We start from the raw sequence: 26,400 nt of genomic DNA, 5'->3' as shown, positions 1-26,400 counted from the left end.
GGTTGGATACTTATTTAAAGTTTTACTGTATTTATATTCCATATATCACTTGCATTTTTAAAAAAGACTTTATTTTTAATAATTCTTATGTTGGGGAGTGGTGTTTTGCATGTGGATGCAGTGCCCTTGTAAGTAAGAAGAGGAGTTGATTCCCAACAGATAGTTTGTTAGCTATCCAACTTGCAGTTGGTGAAGAACAAACGGGTCCTCTGCAAGACCAGTAGGAGCGCTGAACTACTAAGCCATATCTCCAGCCAGATTTGTTCTCAAAGAGAAAATATATATGTGCTCACTTGGCAGACTTTCTCACTATCTAATGTATGTGCTCATTCCAATTTATCCTCCCTAGTTTTGGGAACCCAAGCCTGCTTTTAACCACTGAATGAGATTGCCAAGCCTTGTCTAATACAGCAGAGATGGAAGTCATTTAAGCGATGGAGGGGTAGACAACTCCACAAATAATTGGGTGTGTACACATGCCCACATTAGAGAACACTCCAGTTGGTTGTGATGATACAAAGCATCTTTCAACAATAGGGTGTTAATGCTCAGAATTTTAAAACTTCTGATTATTATGTCTTTTTTCCTTTGAAGAGCTTCTGAGGACAGTAACTGTTGACGTGTTCTTATTTAGCAGGTGGGCTTAAATTAGGGCCTGTGCTAGTCACTGAGACAGCAGTCTTTGTCGTCGAAACAGTCTATAGCTACACCATCACTAATGACAGAAGGCAACGCCTGTCCTCCCAAAGAACTAAGCCCTAAGACATATATAGCATATTACAACCAACGTCTATGATACCTTTAGACAGTAGCCAGTTTCCTTAGGAGAACTGAGGAGGGTGTTACTTTTTTTAAAAAGGGGTGTGTGGGTGGGTGTGTGTAACAGACAGGTTCTGGAGACTTCCTTATGAATATTTTATTCAACTGTGTGGGTAAAGCCTGTATGGACCCTAGGAAATGCGCATAGGTTTTGGAAGAAGTGTTTCCTGTGCACTGTAGCTACTGAGACTCCCTTAACTATTTCCCACCTCCTGTAAAGTCAAATAGCAGTTCTTTTATAGAAGCGCCACAAATTTTTGAAAAAACTTTTCCCTGCTTACTACCAGAGGGGTCAGTACTGTCCCCACTGAGAACCACGGGATCCAGAAGCCACCTATAAACACAGCAAAGAGCAATCGTAATGTGTACTGTTTTAGTACTGACAGGTGTTTTTCATAGAAATTCAAATTTTGACTTGTGAGCGCCTTAACAACTGCCATGCGCTATCACAAATGCTAGCTTATTTTATTTAAAAACGTTAAGAATCTTAATTTTTGTGTGCATTTGCATGTGTATACACACGTGCAGATATCCTTGGGAGCCTGAGAGAGTTTCAGATTCCCCAGACCTGGGATCACAGGCATTTGTGAGTTCCCAAGAATGGGTGCTGAAAACCAAACTCCTGTATTCTGCAAGCACCCATAACTGCTGAGCCATCTCCCCAGCCCCCTATGCGTTTACTTTAAAGACTGTCCTGTCTGTTTCCATTGGCAAACTAGTAAGCGGCAGCATTGTGTATGGTGAATGGTGGGGCCATTTAGTACCAAATAGCAAAAGTCCAAGTAGGCTTTGACTGTGGAGTCCTGACTTCCCTTCTCTAGTATTAGGAAAGTTCTTGAGGAATGTGGAGAGGTCTCATATGTTGTTTGTTTTTCTGTTATCTCGCTCCAAACTAGTGAGTCTCAACCCATGGGTCGTGACCCCTTTGGAGGTCAACTGCCCTTTCATAGGGTCACCTCTGTCCAATAATCTTGTACTACAGAGTTTTGCATGTTATTCCAAGCACAGCAACTGAGGAAACAATATTTTGCAAACCATATTGGAGTTATAGCTAACCTAAATAGAGCTTGTTGTAGCTCAGGCATCCTCTAAGCAATTTAGTCTTGCTTTTGTGAGATATATTCTCTGTCTATTTCATACACCAGGAAATTGAGGCACAGAGGTAATGTAGCTTAGGGGTGGCGAATTAACAGACAATTCACTAAAAGGAATCCAAACCACAGGGAAGTAAAGGAGACAGAGATAGGTGAATCTCTGAGTTCGAAGTCAGCCTGGTCTACAGAGAGAGTTCCAGGACAGCCAGGAACCCTGTCTCACAAACAAACAAGCAAACACACAGGGAGGGTCACGAAGACAGAGCGGGAAGAGCTAAGAGAAAACCTGAGGAACAAAGAAGGAAATAAACCAGAAGATGGGGCTGGAGAGATGGCTCAGAGGTTAAGAGCACTAACTGCTCTTCCAGAGGTCCTGAGTTCAATTCCCAGCAACCACATGGTGGCTGACAGCCATCTGTAATGAGATCTGGTGCCTCTCCTGGTGTATATATGTTAACAGAGCATTGTATGCATAATAAATAAATAATCTTTAAAAAAAAAAAAAAAACAAGATGTCTGTGGAAGCACAGTTCCCACAGTCTCACTATTTCCGTGGACCTTGGAACACACCCCGTATAAACTGCTATACAATTTATAGAAGATGTTTTGGGGGTAAAATGATACATTCAGCGAGTGGGATGTTTTGAAATAGCTTGCAGTGAGTGAACTGATTGAGAGTGCTTACGGAAGCCCTAGATGACTAGTGATAAAGACAAGCTGAAGTTCAAATTCATTGGAGCTTGGTGCTAGAGATTGAATGTTTAACTCTCAGGTGTGGGAGAGGCACCAAGTGAAGCGGGACGGGTGGAAGAAACCAAACATAAGAAGAAAGCAAAAGTCTACATTTTTACATTACAGGGGCCTCCTGACTTCCTTTCAGATCTAGAGGATCTGAAATGATCTACAGGGTCCAAATGCCCTTGTGTCCACCACTCTTCCACAGTCTTAACAGGAAGGGGACATGGATAGCCCATCATCCACAATCTCAAGTTTGCTCGCCACCCACTGGACAGGAGAGCAGTAACTCCTGGTATATAATTTATCTGCGATAAAATTAGCCCTTTAAAATGTGCAGGCAGGGGCTGGTGAGATGGCTCAGTGGTTAAGAGCACTGATTGCTCCTCCAGAGAACCCGGGTTCAATTCCCAGCACCCACATGGCAGCTCACAGCTGTCTGTAGCTCCAGTTTAAGAGAATCTGATATCGTTATACCAATGTGCATGAAATAAAGTTGTTGTTTAAAAAAAGAAAAAAATAAAAAAAATAAAATGTGCGGGCATGTTAGCTTCTCAGCGTGACTTGCTTCCAAACACCACCTGGGATCTGCCCATTAAAACACATGTCCTAGAAAAATTTCCCTGCAACAGAAAACTAGGAAGTTTCAAGTAACAGTTTGCTGGGCCTGAATTTACCCCTGGTCATAGTGGACCTTAGAATAGTGTCAACCAGGGTCACAGACCTGTTTAAAATAATGACTGTTGTAGTCTTAAAGACCCATAGACTATCATAATCTCTTAATTCTTTGTTACTGTCACAGGATAAAAGAAGAATATACCCTTCTTCAAACAAAGTTCTGTCGGTATAAAAATATCAATTTCATAAAATTTTCATGTGTGTGGCTTTTTTTCCAAACATTTAAATATAAACCACTCTTAGTGCTTGTGGGTTGAACTGCTCACTACTCCAGCTCCAGGGGATTTGATGCCCTCTTTTGGCCTCTGCCAGTACTTACACACATCTGCGGTACACATGCGCACGCGCATGTGCAGAAATAAAAAAATTGAAAAGTAGGCTCAGTGAGTGAAAGTTTATGCTGTTAATCCTAACAGCCTGAGTTCAATCCTCAGGACCTATGTCGTGGCAGGACAAAACTGATTTCTTCAAGTTGTCCTCGTCTACCATGGCACACATACATATGCACACATTATTTTTCAAAAAATGCTTAAAACTTCAAAAGCACTTGGTAACTAGATTTGAGTCTCCATAGCTTCTCCACCCAATATAAACTAAGTTACTATGTCTGAGGGTAGAGATAACTAAATATTGAAAATGCCTTAGTGTTGTCAATTGTCCGAAATAAAAGGACTTGCTAAGTGTGTAAAAAAGGAAAAACTTTTTTAAGCAGTGAAGCTTTGCTTTAGATACCGTAGGACGTCAAGAGGAAGGAGAAACTATTTTTAAAAAACTGAAATAATTGAGACTGTTCTTGATTTCCATAGACACGCCATGAAATAGTCATATTAGTTCCTCCTTCTCCCCCAGGGAAAACAAAGTGAAGAGAAAAACTGCAAGCGGATAACCAGGGCCAATGTAAAAGTCTCACTGAAAGACTGACTAGCCCTTATCCTGGGTAGTTAATATCCATACAATTACAGCGTTTTCAAGTTAAAAGAACTCCAGAGTAGTGGCACCCTCCATTAATATCTGTACTCCGGAGACAGTGGCAGGTGGATCTGAATTCCAGGCCCGTCTGGTCTACCTCGTTGAGTTCCAAGCCAAGCCAGAGCTACACAGTAAGACCCTGTCTAAAATATTAAGTGAACATTCCTTTACGCCTAAAATAAAATTAGTAAGAGGCCGGGCGGTGGTGGCGCACGCCTTTAATCCCAGCTCTTGGGAGGCAGAGGCAGGCGGATCTCTGTAAGTTCGAGGCCAGCCTGGTCTATAAGAGCTAGTTCCAGGACAGGCTCTAAAACTACAGGGAAACCCTGTCTCGAAAAACAAAAACAAAAACAAAACAAAAAAATAGTAAGAGTATTTATTACTTAGTAGTATATTGGTAAATGGCCCCCACAAGGGGGAAAAAAAACACGAAAAATTGAGTGACTGCTTCCAGGGAGAGTAAATGATGGAAATGATTAGTGTGCAACACTTGAAACTGTACATCTGACCTCAAAAATATACATAAGCAGGAACAACGTTTCTGTGGCAACCCGAGCGGTACGCTGTCGCTTTGTCCTGGAGTTCTACTCCATCTAAAGCAGCCCGCCCCTAGCTCCTCCCACATCTCAGTGACGCACTCGGTGGGCGTGGCGAATGCCTAGGCTCCGCCCGTTCCACGGCGAGCGGCGCTTCCGGCCCAGCCCACTACCGCGGGAGGCAGGCGGCGGTGCGGGCGGAAGCCTGCGCGCTCGGTCCCGCCCCCTGCGGTTGCGCGTGTCGTCACTTCCACCTTCCTTTCTCCTGCCGTCTTCCCGGCGCGGCTCGCGAGGGATTATCCTCTGTGCTGAGTTCGTCGGAACCATGGTGAGCCTAGCGTCCCGCCCACGACCTGTGCTCCTGCCCGGGTCCCGCTGTGGCCGGTGCTCCCGCTGCTCCCCTTTGTCTAACCGGGGTCGCAGGCTCCCTGCGGCCGTCCTCTGGGCCGCTCGCACATGGCCCGGGCCGGGTGAGGCCTGCGTGCGATCCGCAGACCGAGCTCTCCACGGGGGGCGCGAAGGGAGGATGCGCCCTAAGCCAGCATCTCTTAACTAAAATCGGGCTTCTTCGTGGTTAGGGGTCCCCGACGACCCCCGGGACTCACCCCAAACGAAGAAGTTTCTAGCACTCTTGTCAGCCCCGCCCTCCTCGGGGCGGGCCTTGAAGGGCGGGTGGCGGCGTAGGCCTGTGGAAGATGGAGGGTTTCGTGGTGGTTGGTGCCCCTGTTCCTCGGCCGCTGCCTGCCTCCGCCTTAAAATCGCCCTTCGTTTTGCCTTACACACCAGTCAGTTGATTTATTCCTGGCGCCCACCTCTAACTCTCGCTATGTAAATCAATTCCCACCCCCATGACGGACTCCAGAAATTATATTGTAAATGAATTTTCCTTTAGGTAATATACTTCCCAATCTAGCGAGAGGCCCCCGAAACGTGATAAAGAGTACAGGCATTCAAACGGAGTGTCTCGGTTTCCCCTTCCAGGCCTCCCTTTCCCTTGCACCTGTGAATATCTTCAAGGCTGGAGCTGATGAAGAGAGAGCCGAGACCGCTCGCCTGGTAAGCCCGTCCCGCCGCTTGTAAATGACAAAATTGTACTTTTCGTGTTTTATCATTAGTAAGTCTTGACTGCCTTTTCTGGTTTTTCTCTTTTAAGTCATCCTTTATTGGTGCCATTGCCATTGGAGATTTGGTGAAGAGCACTTTGGGGCCGAAGGGCATGGTAAGAAAAAGCGGAAATTTTTAGAAGGCGTTTTCCTGTTTGTTTCTAGCTTTCTTTGCTTTCCTGAGATGTGGTCTTGTGTTGAGGCGGCTGGCTAAAAAAAATAAGTTTTAAAAATTGTTTAAAGCCTTTAGCATAAATGTAGTTAGTAACACTTTTTTTTTTTTTTTTATGTTTTGCAGTCCAAAACATTACATTATAAAAAGTCCTCTTCCTGTATCACCATCCCCAATCGTTACTCTCCGGTGGCAATAAGTGTCACCATTTAGATGCAAAACCTGCTTCTGTTTTCTGATCATTGTGAACAAGTTTGTCCTAGATTTTTGGAACACATTTTTAAAATAGCAGATGCTGTTTTTGTTGATGTGCATGTGCTCTTGGTGTGTGCTTGCTTTTTAGTGTCCTGTTTTAAATTTCAGGAGTTTGTTCTTCTTTTTCATGCATCAACTATTTTTATAGCCTTACGTGTCCTCCACCCACAAACAATCCCTTCAGATGTTCTCTTTTCTGCTCCAGCCCTCTGCCTCTCAGACTTTTACAAACCTTTTTGTCCTTACCCTTCCAAAACACATAGACCCTGCCTAAGGCTGACCTTTGCCCTGTTGCTTAGGCTTTTCCAGAACTCTGTAGTGTCCTTCACGGCTGACCTCGTCTGCGCTGTTGCATTCTAACAAACTCTGGGATCCACTCTCACCATCCCTGCCCACCACGCTCTCCCTCCACGCCTAACTTCCAAAGGACTTGGCTGTCCTTTCCACTGTCTCAGGCTTTATCTCACCAAACTCCTCGTTAAAAGCTCATCCATCCTTCACATTCCTTTTCTGCCCTCCCCTTACTTAGTCCCTCCATACTTTCTTTTTTTTTTTTTTTTTTGGTTTTTCGAGACAGGGTTTCTCTGTGGTTTTGGAGCCTGTCCTGGAACTAGCTCTTGTAGACCAGGCTGGTCTCGAACTCACAGAGATCCGCCTGCCTCTGCCTCCCGAGTGCTGGGATTAAAGGCGTGCGCCACCACCGCCCGGCCCCTCCATACTTTCTTACATTGCCCTCACATTCTCCTTTCTGCCCCAGATCCTCCACACTCCCACCAGAAAAACTTTCAAAGATGTCCTCCCTCCATCCCTCATACAGAAGTGGGTTCTCTAGCTGCTTCTGCCTACACTCACCAGGGATGGCAGCTCCTTCTGTCAGACGGCCACATCACACTGACCCCCTCCAGTTCCTGTTCTCTCAGGATCACTTATTTCACATAAATCTTATCTCTTTTCTCACACTCCTACTTTTCCTCTACCCAAATGATTGCTGGATACCTACTGCCAACTGACTCCACTAAATTCACCAACTGTCCAAATATCCTTAGATATCGGACACTCTGAACAAATCCTACATTGCCAATTACAAGACATAACTAAACCCAGCCATTTCTTCTTTCTGACTCTCCCCTTCTGTGTCTCCCTCCTTCCCTCTCTCCCCCTACCCCCTCCCTTCCCCCCTCCCTTCCCACCCCCATCCCTCTCTGGTTAGGGTCACTCAGCAAACTCAGCTTCCCTGGTAATCTCCTTCAGAGCCTCCACTGCTTTCTTTGAGCCTGTCCTCAGCACCCTATGTTAGTCGAACTTCCTCTGGGGGCTGATAACCCAGTTGCCAATTTTTTTTAACTGATCTTTTAGTTAACATAAGAATATGTTGTATTCCTTTTGACCACAGTGTCATATTCTGGGGTTTGCTTTTAACGTTGTTCCTGGACATTTGTTTCCATCGTTGTCTGTCGTGCTGTAACAAAGCTAGTTTGTGTTACCTGTACTTCTAAGTTTCTGAGCGAACATTGAGGTTTGGTTGTAGGATATGTTGCATTGAAAACACTTGGTGGCCAAATAACTGTCCAGAGTGTTGCCGTGTGAGCAGTGGACAGCTGAGTGCAGGTATTTTTCAAGTACTAAACTTCAGTTTGACACAGACACATGTCCTTTCAGGACAAAATTCTTCTAAGCAGTGGACGAGATGCCTCGCTAATGGTAACCAATGATGGCGCCACCATTCTAAAAAACATTGGTGTTGACAATCCAGCAGCCAAAGTTTTAGTTGGTAAGTCTCTAGATCTAAACTGTTCAAATGATAGCCATCATTTGCCTTTACTAAAATGAATTTCAGAAGTACCAACCATTTGCGGCTGCTACAGCCACAAACTAGGTAGTTTTTAAATGATACAAGTCTGTTTGTCGAAATTGTGAAGTTCAAGACCAGTGGGCCCTGTCAGTGAGATGCTTGCTGTCATATGGGTGAGACAGAAAGATAAGGGATTAAGTTTCCATGAACTTGGGGAGGACATACTCAAGCTATAATATTTGAAACTTCAAGGTCTCCCAAACTTAGGTATGGAGCAACCTATAAGTGGGGTTTAGATTTGTTGTGGATGTTTTAAAAGAATTTAGGGATGTGGAGAAATAATTTCATTCTTTCCCTAGATATGTCCAGGGTTCAAGATGACGAAGTTGGTGATGGCACTACCTCTGTTACCGTTTTAGCAGCAGAACTCCTCCGGGTGAGAGCCATTTGATACTTCCTCCTTATTATTTGACTGATTTTTGAGCAGTTGAAGTGATCCAATCCTTTATTACCTTTATTTGTATACTTTTTTTTTTTTTTTTTTGACAGGAAGCAGAATCTTTAATTGCAAAAAAGATCCATCCACAGACCATCATCGCAGGCTGGAGAGAAGCCACCAAGGCTGCCAGAGAGGCGCTGTTGACCTCTGCTGTTGATCATGGGTGGGTACACCAAGATCCTGGTGGGAAAGTCTAATCTAGAGGACGAGGAGAAACATACGCGAGTGTGCGTAGATAGCCTTCATAATCTCAGCTAGCGCTGATTGAAACTGATTCTTCACCTCAGCCTTCTCTGCTCTAGTCTTGCTGTGTAGCTCTCTTGAGCCTCAAACTCACAGAAATCCACCTGCCTCTCTTCCGAGTGCTGGGGATTACAGGCATGTGTTTCCATGCATGGTTTTTTTTATCTCTTTTAAACTGGGTAATAACACATGTGCTTCTGAAGGGTGTTGATGCATTTACATTCTCTGCAATATCAGTTAGGTGCTTTGGTACATGACTGAAAAAATTTCCTTCTTCTGTCTGCCCTTGGAGAAATGTCTTTTTGAAAAGTTTTAGCTTTTTAATGTGGGAAATTTGTTGCCCCGGAAATATTTCTGGAAGTGGAATTGCCGAGTCCAGACGTATGTGTATGTTTTAGTTTACTCTTATGTATATCACCAAATCTCCAGAAACTGTTTCTTTTTTGTTTTGTTTGTCAAGACTGGGTTTCTCTATGTGGCTTTGGAGCCTGTCCTGGAACTCGCTTTGTAGACCAGGCTGACCTTGAACTCAGAGATTCGCCTGGGGTTAAAGATGTGCGCCACCACTGCCTGGCCAGAAACGATTTCTATTTGTGCTGAGTATGTCGCAAATGGTTGTTTCCCCATGTTCTTTTTTCTTTTTTTTTTTTGGTTTTTTTGGTTTTTCGAGACAGGGTTTCTCTGTAGCTTTGGTGCCCGTCCCGGAACTAGCTCTTGTAGACCAGGCTGGTCTCGAACTCACAGAGATCTGCCTGCCTCTGCCTCCTGAGTGCTGGGATTAAAGGCGTGCGCCACCACCGCCCGGCTCCCCACATTCTTGACAACATACAATAGTCTTGCTTATTTATGCTTTTCACCCTGTTTGGCATTTTGATGGGAAACATGGTGTCCCATTTGTTTACATGTTTCCTGATTTTGCTGACATTAGAGGTCTGGTTAGAGTCGAGTAATTAGGTAAATTTTGAAAATTAAACTATGCTTAATATGTTTGAATAATTTCGATAACAGACGGGCTTTCTTTTTTGATTGGTTCCATTAGTTCTGATGAAGTCAGATTCCGGCAAGATTTAATGAATATTGCAGGAACGACATTATCCTCAAAACTCCTTACTCATCACAAGGACCACTTTACTCAATTAGCTGTAGAAGCTGTTCTCAGACTGAAGGGTTCTGGTAATCTGGAGGCCATTCATGTCATCAAGAAACTAGGTGGGAGTCTGGCAGACTCCTATTTAGATGAAGGTATGTATGTGTACCAAATATGGAAAAGATTTGGTCAGCTCCCATCCATACCTGCTTAAAAGTTTGTCTTTAAGAACCATTCACGTTGCAACTGTTTTTGACATTTTAATCAATTGGTTGTGTTGATAGTATTCTTCATCTTCCATACTTTATGAGCAGCATCTTAGCTTCTAGAGTTCACACGTGGAGTCATTTGCTGTCTAATAGAGAAATGATAGCTTTACCAAAAGCTGTTTCCAGAGCTTTTTTTTTTTCAGGATTACATGTATTTTTCAAGCACAGTCTGGATAAGTCAAATCATTTAATTAGCAGGTTGTTGATAAAAGGGTTTGTTTGATTAACTTTTATGACTTTTGTGTGGCATTTATCTTTTTATTGAAAGTTTTTAGACGTACATATAAGCCTTTTACTTACATGTATGTGCACCACATGCATGACTGGTGCCCATGAGGTCAGGAGGCACCAAACTCCCTGGAACTGGAGTAATGACGGCTGAGCACCTCCGTTTGAGTACTGAGAACCAAATCCAGGTCTGCAGCAAGAGCAGCAAGTGTTCTTTAGCTGCTGAGCCATCTCTTGCAGACCTTGCTACTTATATTTTTGTTGGTTTATTTTTAGGTTTTTAAAGACTGGGTTTTTCTTTTTTTTTTTTTTTTGTTTTTTTTGGTTTTTTTTTTTTTTGGTTTTTTTTTTGTTTTGTTTTTCGAGACAGGGTTTCTCTGTGGCTTTGGAGCCTGTCCTGGAACTAGCTTTTGTAGACCAGGCTGGTCTCGAACTCACAGAGATCCGCCTGCCTCTGCCTCCCGAGTGCTGGGATTAAAGGCGTGCGCCACCACCGCCCGGCTTGACTGGGTTTTTCTGTGTAGCCTTGACTGTCCTGGGATTCCCTGTATGGACCTGGCTGGCCTCAATCCAAGAGATTCTTGAACCTCTGCCTCCCGAGTGCTGGAATTAAAGGCGTGCACCACCACTGCTTGGTGGTTTTGGTTTTTCAAGATTGTTTCTCTATGTAAACAGCCTTAGCTGTCCTAGAACTAGCTCTGTAGACCAGTCTGACCAAACTCACAAAGATTCGCCTGCCTGCCTGCCCCTGCCTCCCTAATGCTGGGTAAAGGCATGTGCCACCATCACCAACTTGTTAATTGTTTTTAAAGATAGTCTTTTGTAGCCTTTGATTACCTTGAACTTGCTGTTCCTTCTGCCCTTGTCTCTCAAACTTCATTGATTTGTGCAGTATGGGGATCCATCTAGGTAGGACTTCGTGAGTGCTAAGTGAGCACTCTTAACTACATTACATCACTAGCCCTAGAAAATGTTTTGTTAACGAGATTGTTTTTGTCATGTGCTTGTTTGTGTCTGACTGTGTGGGTGTGCATGTCAGTGGCCAGAGGTGGTAGCTCTGCTCAAGGTGCAGTTAGACTGGTGTGAGCCACACGCAGGTCCTCTGTAACAGTAAGAAGTGCTCTTCATGTCTGAGCTCTCAGCTCATTCTGTTGTTTTAAGAAAAAAAAATGTTTTCAAAGTTTCTTTAACTGACAAATAATTGTATATAGTTAATATACTGTAGATTTTGAAGACTAAGTTTTGGGAGATGCTTTTTTTCTTAATAGTGTGGTTTGCAGGGCATAGGTTTTTCAGTGTCTTGACTTTATATTTACTTTCAAAAGGACCATGGACTGTGTAGGCATTGTCTTAAAAGGAGTAAGAAAAGTCAATCTGTGCTTGTGATTTGAAATCCTGGTTTTGCTGTGTGTTTTTTATGCCATTTGTTTATGCAATTCTGAAAATGTTTTGGTTACATTGATATTCAGGGGCTTTGTAATGTTTCTAATGGCCTGGCAGGTGGGGGGAAAATCCTTCTAACAGAGAGAGGCGCTTGCTGCTCCCCATCCTTGTATCTGTGCTCTGTGCCAGAAATTGTAATTGGAACTTTAATCCTTTAGTTCTTGTAATGATGATCTGCTGAGGACAAGATTAATCTGAATAGATCAGAAAGCACAGGTTGGAATTAATGAGCTAAGTTTCTTAGGTGTCTGAAAGAAGCCTATGAAGATGGTCAATATTACTAGGTCATATGATGGCATCCAGTCAGCAAAAGTAGGCTGCTAATCAGCATCTACCTCTAGTCACACATGCTTTGCGTAGGTTGGGGCCGGGTTTGTCTGTGTTTCTATTTTACTACCACGTGGAGTTTTCTTGACTCTCCTGGCCTCTGCCTCCCTAGTTTGAGATTAAAAGCGTACACCACTGTGCTGGGCTAGATGGAGTTCTTTTGAAAGGCATAGCAATTCATAGCACGATCCTTTGATTTCCACTCTTCACTACTTGTTTTGTCTTGTTGGTTTTAAGCTAGTAAAAATGAACTTAAATTTTTTACATTATAGTCAGTAGACTCTGGTCTGTTGTCTGAATATGAAACAAAGGTGTCGTGGTGGTGCATTTTGTTTGTCTGCTAATGCTGTAGTATTCCCTTGTGTGTATTCTCTTTTAACAGTTACTTACATACTTCATTATTAATGTGTATGAGTGTTTTGCCTACATTAATATCAGTACCATGTGTGTGCCTAGTGCCTTTGGAGGTCAGAAGAGGGCATTGGAGCCCCTGAAACTGGAGTTCTGGATGGTTGTGAGCCACCTTGTGGGTGCTGGGAATTGAACCCAGGTCCCCTGCAAAAGCCAGCAGGTACTCTTAAGTCATCTCTCCAGACCCTTGCGTTCTGCTTTTAAATTTAAATAATGAGTTGATGTTTATGACCACTGCTATAATGGAATGCTTTTAAGATTCTGGGAACATGTATATTGAACTTTAAATGCATTATTTGAATCACTAATTTAGTAACACAGACAACTTTGCACGTTTACTAGTATATAAAGTATTTATTACCATTTTTGTTTGTTGTAGGTTTTCTATTGGATAAAAAAATTGGAGTAAATCAACCAAAGAGAATTGAAAATGCTAAAATTCTTATTGCAAATACTGGAATGGATACAGACAAAATAAAAGTATGTGGCTATATTTCCTGAAATTCTATTGCTGGTTGCTGTTAACTCAGGAGTCGGTTACATTAAACAGCTTAGAATCTTTAAAATATTACACCCATATATACTCTGATATGTGTTTTCATAAAAATGATACACTGTGTTACTGGAACGTGAAAAAGGAGTGAAACTTAACTGCCTTTATGTCTTTCATCTTAGATATTTGGCTCTCGGGTAAGAGTTGATTCCACAGCAAAGGTTGCAGAAATAGAACATGCAGAAAAGGAAAAGATGAAGGAGAAAGTTGAACGTATTCTTAAACATGGAATAAATTGTTTCATTAACAGGTCTGTGTTTGCTTGTGCTGTTTTTAACAAGCTCTTAAGTTATTTTGTTCATGAAAATTATATTTTCTATTAAATTACTTAATGTTAGAAACTGCTGTGTATGGCTTACGTACAGTTACAGATTGTTGCGATTCAAGCTCTCAGCTAAGACATACATACACTTAATGGACTGCTAGATTAAAGGCAAGTTACATGTTCTAAGATTCCTCAGTCCCTCTTGCTGGTCTCAGTATTTTATTGTACTGTACTCAATTTTCATGTGATGATAAAAGGAAAGGATTCAGTGCTTGATGTGGTAGATGAAGTGAGGCTGATTTGATTGGGTATTGTCATTTAATAAAAGGTTATGGTAGTGTTGAATACTCGCAGTGTGGTAACATAGATCTTCTAATGTAGAGGGTCACTAAGTGACTAGCTGGCAGAAGAACATACCGTTGTGGGTTCATGAGACAGAGGGCTGATGAGTCATACACTTGTGGGACAGAGTAGAGCAATGTCAGGTTTCTTCCGGATACTCAGGATAGGGAATGATGTAAATATGTAAATATGATGAATTGTTTCTCTTTGGAATTTCTGATTTCAGTTGACTTTAACTGGAACCTGATAAACGAATCTCTTAAGGGAAGACTCTTAGTTAGAAATAATTTTATTGAAGATTTTTTTAGCATTTCATTGCTGTAGATGACTGAATTTGGGTTGGGTTGTTTTCGTTTTTAATTTCTGCTTTGGTTATGCTGTGTGGTCAGAGGACATCTTGTGGGAGTGCATTCTCTCCTATCACTTGAGACCAAGTATTGAGCATAGATCATCAGGCTGTTTTGTTTTGTGTTTTTTTAACTTCTGGTGAAGTAAACATGCTTGTAGGTTCACATTCCAATGTACTTGATCATCAGAAGTACACATTTTGAGCAGAGTGTTCTTGCGTATTTCATTTGCAGACAGCTAATTTATAATTACCCTGAACAACTCTTCGGTGCTGCTGGTGTCATGGCTATTGAGCATGCAGATTTTGCAGGTGTGGAACGCCTAGCTCTTGTCACAGGTATGGAAAAAGACGTTAATTTCTAGTAAGTATAATTACCATTCTTGTATTTATTGAGCATTACTGTGCCATGAATTGTTGAGAATAAGAAACCTCTTAAAGAATAAGACTATATACTAAAGGGGAGGGGAAATCCGTACACCCACACACACTGAATTATACCTTTAATTTAGTTATATTTGTTTCAAGAATTGTGCTGCCATTGCTTGCATGTGGAGATCAGATGATAACTTTATAGAGGTGACTCTCCCCTCTTAACCATGTGAATCTTAATGGCAAGTGCCTTTACCTACCATCTTGCTGGCTGGTCCCATTATTATAACTGTAGGTAGTTTTCTCTTAGAAATGCTTGGTACTCAAAAGCTTCTCAGATTCTGGATTTTCGGGGATGTGAATGAAATATTTGATCATGCATAGTAAGATAACTTGGAATAAGACTCAATTCTAAACAATGAATTCATTTTTATTAGATACGAATGCCTCATAAACAGTGAAGATATTTTAGACAGTAGTTTGGGCCGACTTGCATTTTCACTGGTCCATTGCATTGACTCAGGATTTTCTACTTCTGTCATTTTCATTTTTAAAAAGTTGCACATTTATGTTTCAGTTTACGAATGTTTAAGGTGTGTACTAATTTATATATGTGCAAGGTTTGCCATGGCTGGAGAGTGTTGTAATATGAGCAGCAGGGCTGCATCCCCGGCACCCAGCCGCCCGCATGGCTAGCTTATTCCCCGAAATAATTACACAGAAACTGTATTCTTTTTTATATTTATTTATTATGTATACAATATTCTGTCTGTGTGTCTGCAGCCAGAAGAGGGCATCAGATCTCATTTCAGATGGTTGTGAGCCACCACGTGGTTGCTGGGAATTGAACTCAGGACCTTTGGAAGAGCAGGCAGTGCTCTTAACCTCTGAGCCATCTCTCCAGCCCCCAGAAACTGTATTCTTTTAAACACTGCCTGGCCCATTAGTTCCAGCCTCTTATTGGTTAGCTCTTACATATTGATCTAACCCATTTCTAATATTCTGTGTAGCCCCACGAGCTGGCTTACCAGGGAGGATCTTAACCTGCATCTGTCTGGAGTGGGAGAATCATGGCCACTCACTGACTCGGATTCTTTCTCCCAGCATTCTATTCTGTCTACTCCGCCTATCTAAATTCTACCCTATCAGAGGCCAAGCAGTTTCTTTATTAATTAACCAATGAAAGCAACAGATAGAAAGATGGCCCTCCTCCATCAGGAGAGTTCTTTTTGTTGTAGTGTTTCAAGACTAGTTCTTTCTCACAAATACAAAGACTTCACTTTCTAGGAGTATTCTAAACAAATTTATACTTAAAAGAGGTGTGTTGAGTCTTAACTAGTCTGTTTGTTTTGCTGAATATTTAAACTCTGCCCCGTGTGAGGTAAAGGTACAGTGACCGTTAGTGAAGACTTTGTGCCTTTCAGGGTGAGGGAAGTATGTGCCTTGTGCTTTAATTTAAACATAGCTTTTCTGAGTTTTTAACTTTCTGAATGGTAAAAATGTTTAAATAGGTGAATCAGTCCAGTAACAGCCTCAGACTCTCAGAGATCCGCCTGCTTCTGCCTTCCTGGTGCTGGAATTAAAGGTGTGCAGCACCATGCCCTATAATGTGTTTCTTTTCATAGGTGGTGAGATTGCCTCCACCTTTGATCACCCAGAGCTGGTGAAGCTTGGAAGCTGCAAACTAATTGAAGAAGTCATGATTGGAGAAGACAAACTTATCCACTTTTCTGGGGTTGCCCTTGGTGAGTTGACTGTAAATTTTGGCATCTTGAAGCAAAAGAAAGGTTACTGTGGTACTAAAATGCATTCTATAGGCTGGTGAGATGGCTGTGGGTGAAGGTGTGTGATGACCTCATTTCTTCTCTGGAACCCACATGGTAGGAGAGAGCCAGTTTCCACCTGAGTACCATGCACACATGTACCTCCCACACATACATACATACAAAGATTAATAATTGAGGTGCATATATGTTATAAGGACAAATATAAATTTTGAGAGGGCCTATTTTATGTTTTGTTCCAGTGTCTCAAAGTCTTAAGTTGTTACTTGCTGTGCCTTTTTGAAATGTGTACATTTAGTAGATTTTTCTTGATAACTTAGGACACTTATGAACATGGATTTTTGCAGAGAAAGCCTTGCATGGTGGAAGACATCGGCTACCAAAACCCAATCATAGTCATCACTTACATAAATAATGGAATGCAAATGGTTATGTGGTCTGTGACTAGGTGGTAACTAACTTCTGAATGTTATATTTAATGTTAGGTGAGGCTTGTACCATTGTACTTCGTGGTGCCACTCAGCAAATTTTGGATGAAGCGGAGAGGTCTTTGCATGATGCCCTTTGTGTTCTTGCCCAAACTGTGAAAGATCCTAGGACAGTGTATGGAGGAGGTGAGCGTTTGGTTCCTTGATGTGTAATGTGACTTACAAATGGATGTATTGGCTCTTGTAGAAACCAATCATGTTAGCCTTTGATTTTAAAATGACAGATCTTAGGGACGTCAGCAATTCATAGTTCTGGAGATAGCAGACCACATAATAGTTTTTGGATTTTAATTTATAGGTTGTTCTGAGATGGTGATGGCTCATGCTGTGGCAAAACTTGCCAGTAAAACACCAGGAAAAGAAGCTGTAGCAATGGAGTCTTTTGCTAAAGCCTTGAGAATGGTAACTATGAAAAGGGATCTAAACATAATTTTCATGGAGTTGATTATTTTAAACTGAGTATATATTCTGCCCTAGACAAAAAAAAAAATGACATTTTCCTTGCTTTTTGCAAAGCTGAAGTCGTTCACGGTGTTGTAGTATATTTTGATTGTACATTTTATGCTTGGTTACAAACAGTTATTAAGAAAGAGATAACCAGTTATGGTGTACTTATCCAGACAATGACTGGTCGTTGGTGGTTATTTCTCATTTTATATTGTAGCTGCCAACCATCATAGCTGACAATGCAGGCTATGACAGTGCGGATCTGGTGGCACAGCTCCGAGCTGCTCACAGTGAAGGACGCACAACTGCTGGGCTGGGTAAGAAGTCAAGTGAACTTTTGTAATCACTGTTAAAATTAATTTTCTTCAATTAAAGAAAATGTTTATACACACAAACCATACGTATGTAATGCACTTGGTCATATTCCCCTTCCCTTTGTTCTCTTAACACCTTAACTCTTCCACTGAACCCATGTTCCCAAAGCCCTTTCCCTGCTTACGTGGGAGGAGGGTTATTTACTTGCATAAAGGCACCTTATCGGAGACTATACCCTGAAGAATATAACATCCTTCTCCGGCAGCCATTAACGGCCTATAGGGATGGAGTTAACAGTTGTGCAGGTGGCTGCCGCTGCTGTGCCATCACAGGCACACTGTCCGTGTCACAGCACTCCTCATTACCTGTGACTCCTACACGTTCTACCCTGTTCTGCGGCGCTCAGACCTGCATGGTCTGTTGAGGCTGAGCACTCAGCAGGCATCATTTTCTTTCTTTTCTTTTCTTTTCTTTTTTTTTTGTGGTTTTTCTGTGGTTTTGGAGCCTGTCCTGGAACTAGCTCTTGTAGACCAGGCTGGTCTCGAAGGCATCATTTTCTGTACCTTCACCAGTTGTGAGTCTCTGTACTAACTGACATCCACTGCACACCGAAGCTTTTCTGACAGCACTAATCTGTACATACAAACAAACGTGTAGACGGCAATTGGACATCATGTTTGTTTAGCAAGGCAACAGTAGTCAGTTCCCTCATCATTCGTTCAATAGGATTTTTTCTTTTCTTGTTTTTGTCTGTGTGTGTGTCTGTGTTTTTACAATTTTTTTTTTTTTTGGTTTTTCGAGACAGGGTTTCTCTGTGGCTTTGGAGCCTGTCCTGGAACTAGCTCTTGTAGACCAGGCTGGTCTCGAACTCACAGAGATCCGCCTGCCTCTGCCTCCCGAGTGCTGGGATTAAAGGTGTGCGCCACCATCGCCCGGCTTGTTTTTACAATTCTTATGCTAACTGTATCAAAGGTGGCAGTGCTAATTTTTATGATTAATGCTTTAATTTTGTATTCATGGCATTGTTGTAAGAGGTATAAAACTTCTCAAAAGATTAAGAGTTTGGTATTAGGATGTGAGTAGAGCTTATATTCTTAAGTGTAAACTCTTAGAACACAGTGTTAGTTTCTAATTTCATAACAGTCCACAGCTTTGAATGGAAACCTCTAGTATATAAATAAAGTAGTTAACAAGCTAACACATGTGGGCCTGATGCCTGGAAGCCCTTGGAAGCCAAAAGGCAGGAGATCCCCTGCAGCTAGAGACTGTTGTGAACCTTAACATGGGTGCTGGGAATGAAACCAGGCTCCTCTGGAAGAGCAGTTAGTGTTAACGGCAGAGCCGTCTCTCCTGCTCCCCTTTTTGTTGGGTCATGGTTTCACTGTGTTGCCTTCTCTAGCTGGAGCTTGTTGTGTAGACCAGACCAGTATTGAGCTCAGTTCCATCTGCCTCCCAAGTGCTGGGATTAAAGGGTGTGTGTGTACACAACTGTGTGTTCACATTCCACAGTACCAGATAGAGAGGTCAGGACAACTTGAAGAAGTTGGCTCTCGGTCCTGAGGATCAAACTCGGTGATAATGCAGGACCATTACCTATTAAGCCATTTTGTTAACTGTCCCTGTAAAAGTTTTTGTTTGATATCATTGCCCTCTGTTAATATAGATCATTAGTATTGACTTCCTGTACTCCCAGTGTTGGGTATTTGTGTGTATGTGGTTTTTTTTTTTTTTTAAATATTTATTATGTATACAGTTAGCCAGAAGAGGGCACCAGACCTCATTACAGATGGTTGTAAGCCATCATGTGGTTGCTGGGAATTGAACTCAGGACCTTTGGAAGAGCAGGCAACGCTCTTAGCCACTGAGCCATCTCTCCAGCCCCTGTGTATGTGTTTTAAATACATGTGTGCCCATGGGCACATTAGAAGAAGATGTTGCTTTCCACCTTGAGTCAGGGTCTCACTGAAGGTTTCCATTTTTGCTAGACTGAATGGTCAGGGAGCTCTTGATGAAGACAACATTGCGTCTCTTCCCCCTTTCCTCCCAGTCCTGGTTTTAGAGGCACCTGGCAGCTGTGCCCAGATGTTCTGTGTGCATATTGGGGATTCAAACTCAGATCCTTAGTTTTTCAGTGTGCAAACATTCACCCACTGAATCATATCCTTAGCCCAATTAAAAAATTTTAGGTGTATGTGTGTGTGTTACGGGAGTGTATATACATGCACCCTGAGAGAACAGAAGAGGTTGTGAGCTGCCCAACATGGGTGATAGGAACTGAATTCAGGCCGTTTTCAAGAACAGCAATCGCTCTTAACCACTGAGTAATTTGAGCCAGCCCCTACAATTTAAAAAAAACACATTTTTGAAGGTTTTCTTTGAATGCTTTTGTATCTGCTGACCATGCCAGGTAGTTAGGTACAGCAACAGGCTTAGTTTTATTACAAGTTATTAGAGACGATTTAATACCTTAAACTGTAATACTTTTTCAGATATGAAGGAAGGTACCATCGGAGACATGGCAACACTGGGTATAACAGAGAGCTTCCAAGTGAAGCGACAGGTTCTTTTGAGTGCGGCTGAAGCAGCAGAGGTGATTCTTCGTGTGGACAACATCATCAAAGCAGCACCGAGGTACAAGAGCCCTTGGCATCCTTAGGAAAGCTTGTGTGAGACAAAATCAGGGTGCATTATTTACTTGATAACCAACCACATTTAAAGGAACTGTCAATTTTTAGTAGAGTATTGTGCAAATTATCTAAAATATGGGATCACAGGAACGAGGCATGGACAGCCAGGGACACAAGGGGATTGGAAGTCACAGAGCAGCCAGGCTTATGAAGGTATCAGGGAGCTGTGGCTGCCTGGTGTCCTTTTACCAGGGTGAGTTCATGTTTTGCTTGCTGTCCTGGATGCACTCCACGTAGATGCATGTGGGTGGTTCTGGTTTTAGAGGTAGTCCTGCTGTGTAACCTGGGCTGGATTCGGATTTAGAATGCGCTTCCCTGAGCTTCACGTGCTGAGATTATAGGTGGTTGCCCCCCACATGGCTCACACAGGCATTCTCAAACACCCACTTCACAGGGCCATACTCTAGAAACTTACATGAAGTGCATCTGTCTGTTTTGCATTGCTCTGTCAAAAAGTCTGATGGAAGGTACGAAGGATTTATTTGAGTTCACAAATTTAGAAGTTTCAGTTCATACTTAACTGGTTCTGTTGCTCTTGGGTGGGAGGAGAGGAATGCCAAGTAAACATGTTCACCAAGATGCCAGGTGAACGGAATACTTAGGAAGAACAACCTGCCAAAATGACAATAGGTCAAGGAACAGTAACTCTTTAAAAACTGGACTTCAGGGTTGGAGAGATGATCTGCTTGCAGTTAAGAGCATTGGCTGTTCTTCCAGAGAGAGGTCCTGAGTTTAATTCCCAGCTTACAACCATCTCTAATGGGATCTGGCGCCCTCTTCTGGCATAAAGGTGTACATGCACATAAGTGAATCCCTTAAAAAAATGGACTTCAGCATCATTGGTTTTGACACGGTGTTAGTGGAGTGGCAGAGATCAGACTCATTCTGTAGTAAGTTTAGAAAAGTCAAGGGGAAATGGGGTAGATTGTGGTTTTGAGGGCTCGTGTGAAAGCAAAGAGGGAGTGTGGGTGCCTGTGACATCCAGATAGCTAAGTGAAAGAGTTTAGAATTACGCTTAAAATTCTCTAATTTTGAAACTTGTGAGAATTCCTGGAGATGCTGGTTTACTGTCCCTGAATCTGACATACCAGGGATTTTTAAAATACTCACTGTATTTCCCCATTATATAATTTTGAAATGCATTGTGTGTACATATACGTATATACATGCATAGATGCATATACTTCGTTAAAATTTTTTACGAACAGATATGACGTTAAAGAGTTCACTGATATTCCTGCTATCTCTTTGCAAAAGATTCTTTTTTTAGATATTTATTTATTTATTATGTATACGATATTCTGTCTGTGTGTATGTCTGCAGGCCAGAAGAGGGCACCAGACCTCATTACAGATGGTTGTGAGCCACCATGTGGTTGCTGGGAATTGAACTCAGGACCTTTGGAAGAGCAATGCTCTTAACCACTGAGCCATCTCTCCAGCCCCTGCAAAAGATTCTTATAGCGCCAATGACTGTATGGTCGCCAGAGAATTCGAGATATAAGCCATGATCATTGGCATACCAAGTCATAGTCTACCCAGTCTCTAGCTTTTCTGTTGGCAGTTGTGCTCCTGAGTAGGTTGTCATCCAGAAGCCCTGTGTGTTGTCATTCTATGGCTTTGTTTAATGCTGTCTGGCTAATTTGGTAAACTTTCTTGGTACATAGATTACTCAAAAACATGAATAAAGCCAAGTGATAGTATATTATTGGGGAGACTGAGTCAGGAGGATTGCATGTTCAAGTCTAGTCTTAGGGTACGCAGCGAGATCTGGTCTTCAGAGGAAAAAAAATGGCAAGTGGTGGTGGTATTGCACACTTTTAATCCTAACACTCAGGAGGCAGAGGCCACTGGATCTCTGTCAGTTCAAGGCCAGCCTGGTCTATATAGCAAGTTCGAGGACAGTCAGAGCTATTACAAAAAAAGAAAAGAAAGCAAAAACTAGATTAATCCTTTTTGGAGAGTGAATGCTTATTAAGTTGGAGGTCAAGTCCCTGTGGGAAATGGAGCTACAAAGATTTTAGTAAACAAAGGTTCTAGCTCTATTTGTAGTCAGTGGAAAACTAGTTAAAACCATACTTTTCGTTCTTTACTTTTCTTATTTGTATGATTTTTTTCCTTATAGGAAACGTGTCCCTGATCACCACCCCTGCTAGGCATTCCCATTGGCTGTTGATCTCTGGACCAGTCCGTAGCAGAGTTGTATTTGAAAGACTCAACCTTTTAAAGAAGACTGTGGAATCGATGTGTCCATGATAGTTTGAATATTTAGCTGACCTTTTGTTTAAACATGGGTCTAATTTATTTGCTATTTCATTTTGCATACAATTCAGTTGACTTACAAGTTCATTTCTCATACTGTGTATTAAAATAAAAATCCAGTTATTAACTCTTAATGTCTTACAGATCTGTATATATTCTGCTGGAAATCTACTTAAAAGAAATGACTGTATTTCAGTGTGGAGGTGTTTCAGCTTAATCAATTATTGACCTATTCTTTTTTTTTTTTAATTTTTATTTATTTATTATTTATACAGTGTTCTGTCTGCATGCCAGAAGAGGGAACCAGATCAAATTACAGGTGGTTGTGAGCCACCATATGGTTGCTGGGAATTGAACTCAGGACCTCTGGAAGAGCAGCCAGTGCTCTTAACCTCTGAGCCATCTCTCCAGCCCCCTTGACCTATGAAATAATTATTTTATGAAATAATTATTTTGATTATGCCCCCCGTCAGATTTAAACATGGATACATTAGTCTTTTGGCTTTGTGGAGGGGGCCATGTATATACTCAGTCATGTATAGCTTTTACTGCATATTAATTTGGAGTGGAAGTGCCATAAGGTATAGTACCGATTTAATTCTATGTAAGTACCCTTTCCTACTTACATTTCTACTTCTGTTCAAGTTTGAAAAAGTAATATTTAGCTGTCCGCCTCTCTGATACCTTAATAGGATAACATTCTCTTAGATAATGGGTTCAGTTAAACTTCATTATGGTTGTTTTGTTAGGGTTTTTGTTTTGGTCCCCATGTGGAGTGGGGCGTCTAGACGAAGGCATCTGATGTCAGCCTGTGCATACAGATACACAGGAAGTTCCTGCTTTGGAGGCAGGGGATATGTGCATGAACATTGCTTATGTATGTGTGTCACATGCATGCCTGATGCCTCAGGAGGTCAGAAGAGGACATGAGATTCGCTGAAACAGCTAAGTGGTTGTCAAGCACTGTGGGTGCTGGGACCTGAACCCTGGTTCTCTGCAAAAGCAGTTGGTCACTTAGTATCTCCAGCTCCTGTGTCTGTATGTTAATACCTGGAGTCTGTTAGGGGCTGACAGGATGGTTCAGTGAGCAAAGGTGCTTGCTGTCACGCTGAAGGACCTCAGTTTAATCCCTGGAGCCCACATGGCAGAAGGAGAGGACCAAGTCCTCTGGCCTCCATGTGTGAGTGGTGCCCAGCCCCAAATAAATAAAATACAAATAAGGCGTGTCAAAGAGTTGTTAAATGATTAATGTCACTGCGTAGAAAATGGTAAAAGTTTAGAACCCAATAAGGCCACACTGACTTACCTTGTGTGGTTGACTCAATTCCATGAGGACTGAACTGCTAATGGTTTAACACAGGTGCTGGCAGGATGTCGGGAGAGAAATCTGTTCTCTTCCCAGACATCTCAGCATCTTCAACTCTGCGAGATGTGTTTCTAAGTTTTGTTTTGTTTTGGTACATTGGGGTTTTGCCTGTATGTATATCTGTGTGAGGATGCCACATCTCCTGGAACTGGAGTTAACAGACAGTTGTGAATTGCTGTGTAGATGCTGGGAATTGAACCCGGGTCCTTTGAAAGAGCAGTCAGGGTGGCCAGTGCTCTTAACCACTGAACCATCTCTCCAGCCCCCCTTAATTAAGGTCTATTTTTTAATTGTGTATGGGCATGTGTGTACTTGAGTGCAGGTGCCCATGGAGGCCAGAGGAGTTGGGTCCCCCTAGAACTGAAGTCACAGGTGGTTGACTTGGGTGCTGGGAACCAAACTCGGTCCCCTTAACCACTGACCTGTCTACCCAGTGGCCATTTTCTGTATATGTGCCTTGCTTCTTCCATGGCTATTCTAATGGATTTGAGCAATACTTCCCTTTCCTGTGACCTCAGCTGATGGATTCCTGCTGCTGCTGTCAGTAGTGTCTGGATTCCTGCGGCCTTTTGTTCTTTATTCTCCAGTCATACTCTTGTTAAACCCGCCAGCGCGCGCCCATCCATGGTGAATACAGCTTTTACATCATCTTCCTAAATTCCCATTGGTGCATTTTACACCTAGAAGTGGGAACTTCTGTAGATCACAGTTACTATAGAACTTTAAAGTTCTAGCACAGACAAGGAAGGCAAACAACTTAAATCCCTGATTTTATTAATTTGTGCGAGGCAGAAGCCGTGGAGGAGCACTGCGGACTGGCTTTCTTATGACTGCACCCAGAACCGCCAGCCCACGGTGGCACCTTCCCCAGTGAGCTGGGTCCTCCCACATCAACTATGAATCAAGAAAATGCCCCATAAGCTTGCTACGTGCCGATTTGGTGGGGCATTTTCTACGCTGAAGGTTCCCTCTTCCCAGATGACTAGCTCGCGTCACATTGACAGCAAACTAGCCAGCACAGGTTGGTACCACAAGTTCTGGAAGAGTGAGGACAGACCAGTGGTTAAGAACTTGTCTAGCTTCACCCCCGTTTAAGAGATGGTCTGTAAGAGATTTCCCCAGGCCTTGGAGTGTCCTGACTTAAAAATTCAGGGGTGAAATAGTTAATATTTGGTGCTGCAGCCATTCTTCCTGATTTTGCTGATCTTAGCATCTCCTGGACCCTCAGAAGAGTTAAAAGAAATGTAACTACCATATAAAAGTGATGGAAAACCTACAGTGCAAACATTTGTAGGCAGCAAAACAAACTTATGTTTGTTGGAAGCTTCCTGATTGAGAAGAAAACCATTTGGCTGCAGTCCAAATGTTGGTAATTTAACATTGGATGCAGTACAGTTACTGAGACTTCAGGTCAGTTAGCTTCAACTCAAGCCTGCAGCTTAACGCCGGGGAAAACAGGCCTGTCCATCTCCAGAGCAAAGACTGGTCAGAAAGCAATCTGTAAAGTGCTATAGCAGGGGCTTGGAAGGCAAATTCCTGTTTGCAAATTGTGTTTAGCATCAGCCGAGTATATGGCTTCAATCACCCTGAATAAGACTTTGGAAAACAAGTATAAATGTACATGATTAAAGGCATCTTTGGTAGTCTGATCACTGGGCTGCAGGTGTACTGCATGGGGAGGTGGTGACAGGGACCTCTGATTTAACCAGCAGAGTGGCTGGAAGGATTCTGTCATTTCAGAACCGTGCTTGAGAAAGGTCATAATCCTCCATAGCTCTAAAAGTTCAATATATATGGTTTGTCCAGGTAGGATGGCAATTTGTGTTCTTGTGTTTTGGAAAGGTTATTAGATCATCCATGGACAGCCGTTTAGAGTTTATGTATCTGTAATAAAGTCTCAGTTTACATACTTCCATAAATAATGCTCCAAATACCTAGTTTGTAGACTGTCAAAAGACCCTATGAACAAAAACCCAAACAAATTGTGATCAAAGGCCAGAACTTCTGTCTACACATAAGAGACTTTCAATTGACCTTCTCCCAGTCAAACTTCAAGAGCTTGTTTCAGTTGGACTTTTACATTCTACCTTGACATAGTATGACTCTCTGGAAGCATGGCTTTGCTCCCGAGGACAGCCTGGACTCTGCCGGAATCACACGGCTGCACTGGGAAGAGAGGCTTGACTTTCCAGATGACAGTAAACTGAGCAGACCTTAGGTCAGACCTTATAGGGGAAATGAGTGGAACCGGCCAAGATGGGAGGGGCCTCAGACTCTCTGTTGGCTTTCCTGTAGGTGCTGGAAAAGTGAGGTCTTTGTAACAACAGCTTTCTTTGAATCAAGACTGATGAGGTAGAGGTGTTCTTTTCAGGAGCCAAATTAGTAACAGTACGTTGACATTATTCATGGTAAAGAAATAGGTATGTGGGAGGGGCTAAAGACAGACCACCTGAGCACTCTGATAGTTTTTGTTTTCTTTATTTTAACAAATACCACCCTTGAAGCACTCACCAA

The 26,400-nt window shown here is 42.4% G+C and overlaps 1 protein-coding gene across 1 annotated transcript; it reads left to right on the top strand.

The window, feature by feature from the left end:
* The first annotated feature begins 5,054 nt into the window (after positions 1–5,054).
* Cct2 (chaperonin containing TCP1 subunit 2) lies at positions 5,055–22,676 on the top strand. Its single transcript, XM_057758243.1, has 16 exons — positions 5,055–5,159; positions 5,813–5,887; positions 5,985–6,050; positions 8,021–8,132; positions 8,513–8,589; positions 8,703–8,815; positions 9,935–10,137; positions 13,040–13,140; positions 13,336–13,463; positions 14,402–14,505; positions 16,164–16,283; positions 16,808–16,936; positions 17,109–17,212; positions 17,475–17,574; positions 20,062–20,203; positions 22,384–22,676. Exons 1-16 carry the CDS (start codon positions 5,157–5,159, stop codon positions 22,412–22,414), a joined length of 1,608 nt encoding a protein of 535 aa, XP_057614226.1. The 5' UTR covers positions 5,055–5,156; the 3' UTR covers positions 22,415–22,676.
* The last annotated feature ends 3,724 nt before the right edge of the window (positions 22,677–26,400 follow it).

The sequence above is a fragment of the Chionomys nivalis genome, chromosome 25 (assembly GCF_950005125.1).
Source record: "Chionomys nivalis chromosome 25, mChiNiv1.1, whole genome shotgun sequence".
NCBI classification, from domain to species: domain Eukaryota; kingdom Metazoa; phylum Chordata; class Mammalia; order Rodentia; family Cricetidae; genus Chionomys; species Chionomys nivalis.
Note: the sequence above shows the minus strand (reverse complement) of the source record. Positions and strands in the feature narration are given on the sequence as shown.